General features: G+C 45.2%; 1 protein-coding gene across 4 annotated transcripts in view; it reads right to left on the bottom strand.

The window, feature by feature from the left end:
• Nucleotides 1-5033: 5033 nt before the first annotated feature.
• Nucleotides 5034-11907, bottom strand: part of SRGAP1 (SLIT-ROBO Rho GTPase activating protein 1) — a 275112-nt gene continuing 268238 nt past the window's right edge. For 2 of the 4 annotated variants that reach the window (XM_034644551.1, XM_034644552.1), the window contains exon 22: nt 5034-11114. In XM_034644551.1, the coding sequence (XP_034500442.1) occupies nt 10737-11114 (378 nt within the window). In that variant the 3' untranslated portion in view covers nt 5034-10736. The remainder of the gene's footprint in view (nt 11115-11907) is intronic. The other 2 variants (XR_004621057.1, XR_004621058.1) reach the window with 2 other exon arrangements.

Genomic DNA, 11907 nt, shown 5'->3' with positions numbered 1-11907 from the left:
TACTCTAGATACCTCGCCTAAGTGGGCTTGTACAGCATTTGTCTTTTTGTTACTGGCTTATTTCACTTAGCCTGATGTCCTCAAGAGCATGCTGTAGCGTGGGACAGGACTCCCTCCTTCCTTTGCGAGGCTGCATGTGTATGCCGTGTCTTCTTTATCCGCCTGCTTGCTGACTGACATTTTGACTGCTTTCATGGCTATTGTGAATAATGCTGACAACAGGAGTACACAAATATCTCTTCACAATTCTGTTATATGTTCTTTTGGATACATAACCAGAAGTGGGATTGCTGGGTCATATAGTTCTATTTTTGATTTCTTGAGGACCTCCACACTGTTTTCCACAGCTGCATCATTTTACAATCCCACCAACAGTGTATAAGGATTCCAGTCTCTCCACATCCTTGTCAACACTTGCTATTTTCTTCCCTCCACTTCCTTCCTTTCCCTTCCCTTCTCCCTCCCTCCCTTTCTTTCTTTCCATGGCCATCTTAAGAGACATGAGGTGACACATCCTTGTGGTTCTGTAGAATGATCTTTTAAAAGCATGGGTGATGTTGCATTCCTGCTTAGATCCTTCTAGTGGCTTTCCTTGAACTTTGAATGACAACTAACTACCTTACTTTGGCCTCCAAGGTCCTCCAAAACCTGGTCTCTGTCCTCTCTCCATCTTCATCTTCCTCTCCGGTTCTCACTGGAGCGCTCCAGCCATGGTGACTTTAACTCCCTAACCACTCTGAGCGTGGCCAGTGCTCAGGGCATTTGCACAAGCAGATCCCTCAGCCTTTCTTTTCACGTGGCTGGTTTCTTCCCATCATTCCGATTTTAGCTCAGATTAGACCACCTCAGAGGTGACTTCCCAGCTGTCCCAGCTTAAGTTCCCCTTTCTGTTTCTCCCTGATTTTCTGCAGCAGTTATTAGCACCTGGAATTGTTCTGCTGAAATAGTTGTCGACTTGTTTGTTCAGTGCTCGTACAGGGGGAAGCCCGCACGTCTCGTTCACAGTCTCGACCAGAGGAGAGGGCCTGAGCGGAGGAAAGTGAACCGCACTGGAATCATATGGAGGGGAAAGCAAGGGACGCCTGCCAAGAGATCTGGGGTACGCTTCATGGACAATGTGGCATTTTGGTTGGGTTTTCAAGGACGAACCTGACTTGACAAGATCTCTGAGTGAGGTAGGGGACACCTGAGGCTGAGGAATGGCCTGAGGCAGGCTGAAGGAGCACACGGCCGGGCGCGTTCAGGGAAAGGGAACCGACTTGGTGGAAAGTAAAGGTTCTTGAGGGGGAGTGGTGGGCGGGGGGTGGAAATGGCAGGCCGCAGAGGACAGCGGATAGTGAATTCACCTCAATTTCACTGATGTGCTATTTGGTTAGCAGTGTGTGAGGTGCGAAGATACAAAGATGGAGAAGACAAAGTTCCGGGGCTACAGTGGGGGGGTCACACATGGCTCTGAGCAGCGGAAGGACAGGAACAGCTTACAGGGGCCAGCATGCACCGTGGCTACCAGCACAGTCCCCAGGACCAGGCGGCATGGCACGCGATCCCGGCCCTGCCAGTGGCTAGCTCTGTGGCCACAGCAAGTGGTTTTGTTTTTGTTTTTAATAATTTTATTTATCTATCTATCTTTTTATCGTACAAGCAGTGGGGATGGGCAGAGAAGGGGAGAGAGAATCTCAAGCAGATGTGCACTGAGCACGGAGCCCAATGCGGGGCTTGATCTCACGACCCCAAGATCATGACCTGAGCTGAAACCAACAGTCAGATGCTCAACCGACTGAGCCACTCAGGCAGCCCCCATAGCAAGTTCTTAACTGCTCTGTGGCTTTTCTTTTCTGTAAGGATGATAATCATTGTAGCTCTTTCTCTTGGCTTTCTAGTGAGGATTAAATTAATTCATGTTTGTAGGATGGTGTCTGGCACTTAATACATGTTATTATTGACATGTTTGAAACAAAGCCTGGGGAGCCTGGCTGATTTAGTCGGTGGAGCACGTGACTCTTGATCTTGGGGTCAAGAATTCGAGCCCCATGTTGGGGGTAGATTATATTTAAAATGAAAATATATATGAAAAAATAAAACAATGCCTGGTACATAGTAAAGTTTTGTTTGTCCAATGATTTTTTTTTTAAGATTTTATTTATTTGAGAGAGAGCGAGAGAGAGCATGAGCAGGGTAAAGGGGCAGAGGGAAAGGGAGAAGCAGACTCCCCGCTGAGCAGGGAGCCTGATGTGGGGCTAAATCCCAGGACCCTGGGATCAGGACCTGAGCTGAAGGCAGACGCTTAACCGACTGAGCCACCCAGGCACCCCTAATGATTGTTAGTTTATGTTTTGTTTTGAAGAAAGCTGATTCGCAAGAGTATAGGCGACTGTTGCAAAGGGGAGACAAGGGACCCAAGAAAAGGATGCAGGAGGGGACTCCATAGTTGAGGCAGAAAGGAGTGGAGCTCAGAATGAGGTTAAAGCAGAGCTTACAGTCAGTAAAACAGACTGGAAGTCAGGGGTGCAGAATATATTTTGGAATTAAAGAAAGTGGCTTTGCTTTCTAGGTCTGTTGAATGTAAGGTGCCTGAGGAAAGTCTCTGTCTGATGTTCAGCTGAAACCACAGCGAGACCTCTGATACTTAGGACAGAGACGTGAGTAAGAGGGAGATTTCCACTCTGGAAGCGTGGGTGTGCACGTAACAAAGACTGCCGAGAATTAGATCGAACAGATCATTTAGCTATTACACTGGCAAAGGGAAAATGACAGGATCGTACACCTGTACTGTGTATCTGTTCCCATTGCTGGCGGTAGTGTAAATGTGTGCCATCTTTCCGGCAGCATTTACCATAAGCCGTAGGGATGCTTAGACCCCCTGAATCCATTGTTTCACCTTATGGAGTCAATGCTAAATGAATGCTCCAACACGCAGACAGTGACTGTGTATGGAGCTGCTCACTACAGCGTAATACGCAACCGAAAAAAATGAAACCTGCAAACAAGCTCACTCAATGATAAGAAAATGATTAAATAAATTATGGTATGTTCATATGCTAGAATATTATGTAGCCATTAATAAAAATCACACTCATTGACACTGATGTGGGGGAGAAAAACCCAACAAGGACACACAATTAGATATAGAAGATGAATTTAACTGTGCTAAAAATAAGAACAGTTTAAGATTAGAAGACAATATATTAAAATGTCACTGTGGATTATTTCTGTTTGGGAAACTGAGGTATGGCTGATGACGTGATGAAGTCCAGTAACTGAGTCTGAATTAGGACCAGATAATCAATTTCGTCTTATTTAAAATTTCTTTCCCTCTTCTGAGACGCCTGGGTGGCTCAGTCGGTTAAGAGTCTGCCTTCGGCTCAGGTCGTGATCTCAGGGTCCTGGGATCGAGCCCCGCATCAGGCTCCCTGCTCAGCAGGGAGCCTGCTTCTCCCTCTACCTGCTGCTCCCCCTGCTTGTGTTCCCTCTCTCGCCGGCTGTCTCTCTCTGACAGATAAATAAATAAAATCTTTAAAAAAATAAAATTTCTTTCCCTCTCAAGTACACGCACTATTCAGTTACTAACGCAATCATCTTTGGCTCACAGACGGCGCCTTCTCTTACACATCCTGACCATATTGCCTTTTTTGTTTTAAATGGATGTAGTCCATCAGAGGCCTAGAACCCCAAGTCTCATTTTCAAGTTAGTTAAAATCACACCAGTGTAAGGTCATCCACTTTCATTTAGAGTGACATGACTCTTACACAAGAGATTCCCTGGGTATCTCAAAGACAAGAGGTCAGCACAAAGCACCATCCCTGAGAGGGGACTTCATCAACAGGCCTCACTTCAGCTGCACACCCAAGCAGCAAAAAGAAAGCCATTTACCCCCAGGAGCACACCTGATAGAGAGCTTATGAATATGAAGAGTGTACCCACCAGTCACCTGAATTGGGTTGCAAATATCCTAGAGCTGGAGATGTCCTGGGTCACATCGTAACTTCCTTTAAGATACGAATGCTGAACAAAGCATGTTGTTTCAGGACTCTAGGAGGAGTGCTCACTTGTGTACTCTCTCTTCCTCTCTCTCTCTCTCACACACATTTTGATATCTAGCCCACTCCTAGCTCTCCAGCTTCTTTTGCTGAGGACTAACCTTGATAAAATGACTGTTCTATTTTTAATTAGAGAAGGCAGGTTTTCTATCTACTACACAGAAACAGACAAAAGGCTACTTAAGAAGAAGGAACCTCACCAGGATTATTTCAAAGGTATATTGACCATATTTTCCAAAATCGAAATGGAGACATATGGCTAGTAGAACGGAATTTGCATTGTTTTTGGCTTTCCAGGACCGTTTTGGCAGTTTAGATTAAGCTTGGGAAATTTTCAACGTTAGGAATCCCAACTACCCAAGGTAGAAGCCAGAAAATTCCTTCTCTACTATGAGAAACTGAGGGCTTCAGAGGGGAGAGGGGTGGGGGAATGGGATAGACCGGTGATGGGTAGTAAGGAGGGCACGTATTGCGTGGTGCACTGGGTGTTATATGCAACTAATGAATCATCGAACTTTACATCAGAAACCAGGGATGTACTGTATGGTGACTAACATAATAAAAAAAACATTAAAATAAAATAAAATAAAATAAAAAAAATTTAAAAAAGAAAAATCCTTCTCTGCCTTGCTAATGTTCTTACAAGGTGCTGGTATATGAACAGAGGGAGCTGACAACTAGACACGCCCACATGGGACTCTCATTCTGGAGTGAGGGATGTGAGGAAGTAGGCACACACGGAGAGTTGAGGCAGGCTGAGGTCTTTGGATCTGCGGGTGAGGCAGGGCAATGGGGTGTTTCCCAGAGCAATCCTATATTCTGATTTGCTCATTCATTCCTGTGGGGCAGCGTCTAAATCCAACTCTGGTCCTAAAATGGTTCTACCTGCTTTCAGGTAGGCTTTCCAGTCAATGGCTTCGTTCAACATCATTCCATCATGTTTTAGGAAAATATTTCCTTTAACAGGTGGTTTTTTCCCCCCATTCATTTGTCCATATTTAAGGATTTCTGCAAACAATACCCAAAGTTTAATCAGGAAATACAAAATAAACACCAAGCATATTCATGTAACAGAATTCTATATACCGGTCAAAACGGAAGAAACTAATTGTATGTAACAGCATGGATGATTCTCACAAACATACATTTCAACAGAAGGAGCCAGACACAAAATCGCCAAGTTAGGAGGCCGTTTCTAGAAAGGTAAAACTACAGGCAAAACCAAACCATGGTGTTATTTGTGAGGATGTTAACTCTGGAGAGGCACAAGCCTAGCTTCTGGGATGCTGATACTGTGCTGTTTCTTGAGCTGGGTGGTGGATATAATAGAGTGTTACTTTGTGAAAACTCTTACACTAATGATTTGTGCACTTTCCTGTTTGTATTTACACTCCAATAAAAAGTTCTTTCCCCTTGACTTATGTGTCATTTAAAAAAATTCCACATCTCTTATCAATATTGAATCCAGCACATTGCTGATAGTTTTTACAAAACTATTTATTAGGTATTGATAGACCTCAAGAGTTAGTTTTTTTTTTTTTAATGTTTGAAGAAAAAAATATCAATACATGGGGAATTCTAAACATAGTCTATACCTAAGGATTGCATTTCGGTGTATGCAAATGAAACCAAAGATCGACTTGACAAGGTTTACTATGCCGAAGAATCCATTTCAGGAAAGATTTCAATATGGGGAGTGTTTAGGAGGCTTGCTTGCCTTCTCCCAGTCCCTCTCCCTTACTACACAGGGGTCTCCAAATTGTCCTCTGAAAGTCTCCAGCTTCATGATCAAGGCCCTGTGCATGAAGTCTCATTTTCAAGTTCACAAATAAAAATGCAAGTGAAATAAAAACGTTAAAAAAAAAAAGTAGTTTCCCACCATCTAATGCAACTCAGCTCTCTGGGGGGAGGGGCGGCGGTTAACAGTAATTAGAAAAAGAAAGGAAAGGAATGAAAAAAAAAAACCCATCACTGAGAATCACACCATATTGGAAGAAGACAAAGGCAGCCAGAACTATCTTATTTATTATAAAGATACACCGTGAAGAACAGACCTGACTGTATACTGAAGCCTGGAATGGTACATGCCAAAATGTACAGTAGTATACATAAAAGTGCATTGTCACAACAGACTAACAAAACATTTTTCTTCCAGAACTGTAAAAGCATCCCCCCTATTTCCGCCTCAGAGCCCAGGGACTGTAACAGAGGACAGAGCACAGGCGACGCACGTGGGCGGCAGCAGCTCAGAGCGGGAGGGGGGACGCGGGGACACTGCGGGTGGGAAAGGCACAGTCACGGCTACCAGCAAAACGAGACAGTCTGATGACCGACAAGGATGCAAGACAGAGGATACTGAGCACCGAGGCACAGGAAGGGGCACGGAGAAGCAGGGAGAACGCCAAAGTTTCCACTCAAGTGGGCGGTAGGAGCGGGCTGGGGCGGGTGGACAGGGCGACAGTAAAAAGCAAGGCTAAAACTCCTCTAAAATAGAAAGGCACTTTCACATGTACATACTACAGATGTACATCGACACAATTAGGTAACAGTCACAAGCAGGAAGCTACCAGTACTGTAATTGATCAAACCGACAGAAAAGGACAATACTGATTTAATTACTGGGCAGGAGTTACCCTTGAGTCTGTAGGTAAATAGCAGTCTCTCCTGTTACACAGCCACTCACTATACTTTAAACATCTAGAATAACCATCACACTACACATCGAACTTGGATGAATGCTCTAAAGGGGGCATTCACAAATGCACGGTTTATATATTTTCTTTTACTAAACAGTTTCTAAGATAAGCATTATGGAACCCAGTACACTTATTTAAACATACAAAAGTCCCTATGTAATTTAAAGATACAGGTACTCATCTCGATTATACCACATAGATTATTTATGTTTTTAAAGGAAGTATACTAGGGTAAGTGAAAGCTTGATTTCCAGTTTGTTATTCTGATCTGAATGGAGGGGTGCCAAAGTCACCCTGCACCCAGCCTGACACCCCAGGCCGGCCGGAGGCTGGGTTTTCAGCTCAGGGGACGGTCTGGAGTGGGGAGCTCTACTGTACACACGGGTGAGCCTTTATATCTAAGTCGCTCCACGGCTGCGGCCTCAGTGGTGGGTAACTCAGAGCAAGACTCAGTCCCAAGTGCTTTTTCTGCAGTCATGGCCTCTCACTACTGTGGAATAAAATGGATGTGATCCCAAATCTGAAGTCTTCTAAATCCTTAACAGACTCTGGGCTCGCTATTTATTTATTTTTAAGTTTATTTAAATTCCAGTTAACATACAGTGTGGGCTCTTTAAATTTTAGAGGCTATAATTATCATATTAAAGTTTCTTCATTTTGTAGACCCCGTGTCATTCCCAAAGCTGAGGAGACCACTAACCTTCCCATTTGTATCTTTTCCTTAATTATAAGCCCATTTTGGGAATGGCAAAAGTACAAAGAAAACTCTTGACTGATACAATGTGACCTGCTCTCTCTATCCCCTGAGGGCTGTTCGTGCTCACTGCAGTAGATTAAGTGGGACCCAGCTGTAAATCATTCTATGGATGGCTCAAGGAGCACCAAAGCCAAATTACATTGCATGAAAATGTGCAAAACTGTTGAATGATAGCGTTGACCCTGAACATGAATATAGAGCTCTGCAAAGGGCCGCTAGACTGGTTCAAATAATTTACAGAACACTCATCAGAAAATCTGTACTAAGTACCTTTCTTTCTCTCCTAATGATCCTCTCCCAACACCCTGACCCAAACCAAAAGGTCACCTTGGTAAGCCTTCATCAGTGAGTTCTGCAGATGGTTCATAAGCAGCTGTATCAGCTGTGAACATATATTCTTGTGTAAGTGCAGTCTGGTAATCTCTGGAAAGCCATCCTTTGCCCATCAAAATGACCCTTCCCAAACTGGGCATGCAGAATAATATGATCCTTGAAACTGGGGCATGACATCTCCGGATCCTTTCCTTTCTGACCATCCCTCGCACCTTCCCTCCCCCCACTGCACTACACCTGTGGCTGCAGGGAAGGCACGTGCTGGGGGAAGCCTCCAGCTGCAGCAGGTTCTAATGAGCTTACAGGGTGTCATTCTGGATCCTTTGGGAAGTGGCCACCTTGTCTTATCCCTGGAATCTGAAGACTCCTACTAAAACAAAGTAAGAAGAGGTGAGTCCTTACTCACTGTGAGGTCACATCCTTCCTTGGGAAATGGGCGGGGGGTGGGAGAAGATAGGAAAAAAAAAAGGCTTCAGGGTGTCACCAGGGGTAGTGGGAGAAAAGAGACAGACACGCAAGGGAGTGCTGGGAGAGCATTTTAAGTTTCCTGCAAGAAGGCGCAGCCCCTGAGGTGCTAGAACAGCACGTCCTCTGCTCCTGAAGGCAGCAGAATCCTAATCTGGGGGCTGGAAAGCCAACCCTCATTTCATCAGAGGCGTAAACACTGAAGAGAGGAGACACTGGGCAGGATTACCAGAGAGAAACCTGAAGACACAAACTTGCAGGAGCAAGATCTAAGTTAAAACTTGTAAAATACAGCTCCTCTCCCCATAATAAATTCAACATGCCTCTGTCCTTCTGATGCCCTCTGTTCATATATTACTCTCCTATCAAAGATGGAAAATAGCTTTAAAGAAATCCTTTTTATTTCAATTTCTAAAATATTTAAAGTCTCCCCTCCCCCCTCCATTAGTTCCATTTTCATTCTCTGTTTCTCCATATAGCAACAGAGAATTAGAAGTCAAAGTGGAATCTGGAAAGAATTGGGAGGTTATTCAGGAAGGTCTGAATTTCCTAGGAATTTGGGAAGATGGTTTGAAAGGGTTGGTGCTACTCAGAGCCCAATCCTGGCTGAGTCTCCATAGTGTCTCAAGTTGCTGAGGGACCACTAAAGCTCAAGAGAAATGGTGAGGGGCTGGACAAGACGCTGAGCTGGGCATCGTTTTCAAAGAGGATGCTTCAGAAAATTCAAAGATTTAAAGGCTAACCATACCTGGAAATACTTGAAAAAAAATTCTCCATTCAATCCATCTGTGAAATTAGGCCACTGGCTAGCAACCAGAAGTGTGACTTTGAAAGGTAACCCTACCTCATTAATTTATTTTCTCTCTGCATTAGAATGATTAGACTAGCAAACTAGGGAGAGATGACAGTAATGATCTTGATTTTGAGTACAGATCCTCATTCTTTCCTGCAGGAGGCATTTACCAGTGGGTTAACAGACTCAAGTCCATACTTTGTCACTCGCAGATGGGCAGGCCAATGGAAGGAAATCAAGAGTGGTCGAGAGGGGCTGGTCTGGACCATCCATTTTTCTTTAAATAAAAAAAAAAGTCTCTTCCTCAGTAAGTTCAGTGGCAGAGTCGATAGGATGACATAAGCTGCTGCTGGTGGGAGTGGTGATTTGTACCTTAAGAAAAACAACCAAATTCAAAGCAACTTTTTAAGACAGAGGGAAAACATAGAGAAAACTCTTTGTGCTAGATGTCAGAGAAAGAGGGTCCTCACAGCGCTCACCTGATTATCTGAGTTCTGTGGAGACCACGTGAAAAAAAAAAAAAAAGAAAAAGTAAGGCTCCAGGGTGCCAAAATGGAAGGAAATCATCCTGGAACCAGGAGGTGCCCCTCCCGCCCGGCCAGCAAGGCGCGTCCTGTAGTACCGTAGCCAGCTCTCGGCGGGCTCAGAGATGAATGGAGAGCAGAGCTGGGGATTCCGCTCCGGTTCCTCAGGCCTGTGCAGCATGTTTAAAGGAACCGAGGTCATGCAGCCAGAAGGGAAGGCTGAGTGAGGCAAGGACTTGCGCGCCGCGAGCGTGCTCCGTTTCCAGGGGGAGAACACCGCGGTGCAGGGGGCTGGAGCTACTCCCCAGGCAGTTAGTCACAACAGATCTCTGGGGGAGTCTTGTGGAGTAGTGTCACCGGCAAGCCTTTAAAACTAGACTGTTCTAGTCCTTTGTGAATGGGGGGGATGGACTTGGGAATCTTCGGGGACCTGATCAGGCTTGTGGAAGGAGTCACACCGAGAGCTCTGGAGGATTCTCTCTCTCCTTTCCTAGGTTCAGCTCGAGCAGAACTGTGGGGGTTCTGACCCCCCTTCCTCTGAGCTTTTAACCTGGACCCAAGGGAAACGACTCTTAGGAAAGAAGCAACCATCCAACTCATTCAGGCGGTGGGCTGCAAGCCCCCTGGGAACGTCCCACTGCGCGGAGTCTGAGGTGCTCACGGTCAGCTACCACACGATGCCGTCAGCGCCCTTCGGCCCTTACCCCAAGTGCCACAGACCAACACTGGTGTTAGGACAAGCCTGGAACTCAGATTCTTGTGCCTTCGGATCCAGGTGTTTCTGACTCACTCGGGCTACACTAAGCCCAAAGCACTAGACCACGCGGAGAGCAGAGCGGTGTTGCCTTCATTACAAATGGTGCAGCATTGGATTTTCAAGTAAATCTAAGTGTTTCTGTTGTCTTTAAAATGACATATGTCCAGTTATTAAAAAAAAAAAAGAAAAAAATTACAAAATACAAATGCCCGTGTTAATTTAGCTAGTCTCAGACATTATATTCGAGAACATAGAAAAGCCAAAAATCTCCAGTTATAAGCACAAAACTAAGGAAAGTTATGGATCACCGACTTTTGTCACTGATCCGTTTCTTTTAAAATCACCACCCCAGATGACCTTGCCCCGCTGGTCTTCACATTGTGCAAGACTTGTCTGTTGGACCTTGGGAAGGTGGGGCAGGTCCTACGGTAGGGTTTGTTTTTGGAAGAACAGCAGGTTTGGGCCGCAGGGCTGGGGGCTTCAGCTGCACACCCATTCTGGGTGCCACCATAGGCTTGAAAGTACTCATTGTGTCACTGGAGGAGCTGGTGCTCCGTCGAATCTGTGGCTCTGAGCTCCTGAGGGCAACGTTGTGCAAAGGGCTGAGAGACTCCGTGGAGGTGGCGGGGGTGGGAGCGTTCTTCACTTGTTCTAAGGTATCCAGCACCACGTCGGGGGCATGCTTTGCGGTACTCTGTCTCTCCAGTTCTCGGAGTTCATTCAAAGCAGTGTTCATCGTCTCCTCAATATCCTGTTGAAAAATAACCAGAGAGAGAGAGGCAGAATGGACCGGTGATTAGTACTAATGTACAGAGGCCCTTACGCTTCATTTCAAAGCAGACGGGCCAGCAAAAGCAGTAATGTTTTACCTTCGCCATCTGTAGAATGTATACACGTCATGCTGTCTCACGCAATTATTTTGACCCTGCATGTTCAGGAGACCGAGATGCAATGCTGCATGGAGCCATCCAGCAAACATCGGCCATCCTAAGGTGCCAGGCAGCCTTCTTGTGCTTTCTCCCTTACATGCTGATTTACTGTACAGAATTCTATTCCAGCTTATGGTTACAAGATAGCTTCCAATTTAGACCCTGCAACAATTTCTCAAGAAATAGATGGCAACGGGAATGAAAAGCAGGCTTCTTTCATTCATTTGACAAATAATTTTGAGCACTTACTATGTGCATGGCTAACTCCTAGCAGTTCTTCAAAATTCAGTTTAAGCCTTCCCCTGATGCTATTGTCCAGGGGATCTCGGTGGAAGTGGTGTTGCCCCATAGAAGGCATTTTTTGTAATATGCTGCATATGTGGTTACTTCCTTTTTTAAAAAAATATTTATTTATTTATTTGAGAGACAGAGAGAGAGAGAGTGTGAGCATGAGTTGGGGGAAGGTCAGAGAGAGAAAATCTCAAGAAGATTCCCTGCTGAGCGTAGAGCCTGACATCGGGCTCGATCTCACTACCCGTGAGATCATGACCTGAGCTGAAATCAAGTCGGTTGCTCAACTGAGCCCTCCACGCACCCCTTTGCATGTGTATTTTT

This window comes from Ailuropoda melanoleuca, chromosome 15, assembly GCF_002007445.2.
Source record: "Ailuropoda melanoleuca isolate Jingjing chromosome 15, ASM200744v2, whole genome shotgun sequence".
Classification (NCBI taxonomy): Eukaryota; Metazoa; Chordata; class Mammalia; order Carnivora; family Ursidae; genus Ailuropoda; species Ailuropoda melanoleuca.
Note: the sequence above shows the minus strand (reverse complement) of the source record. Positions and strands in the feature narration are given on the sequence as shown.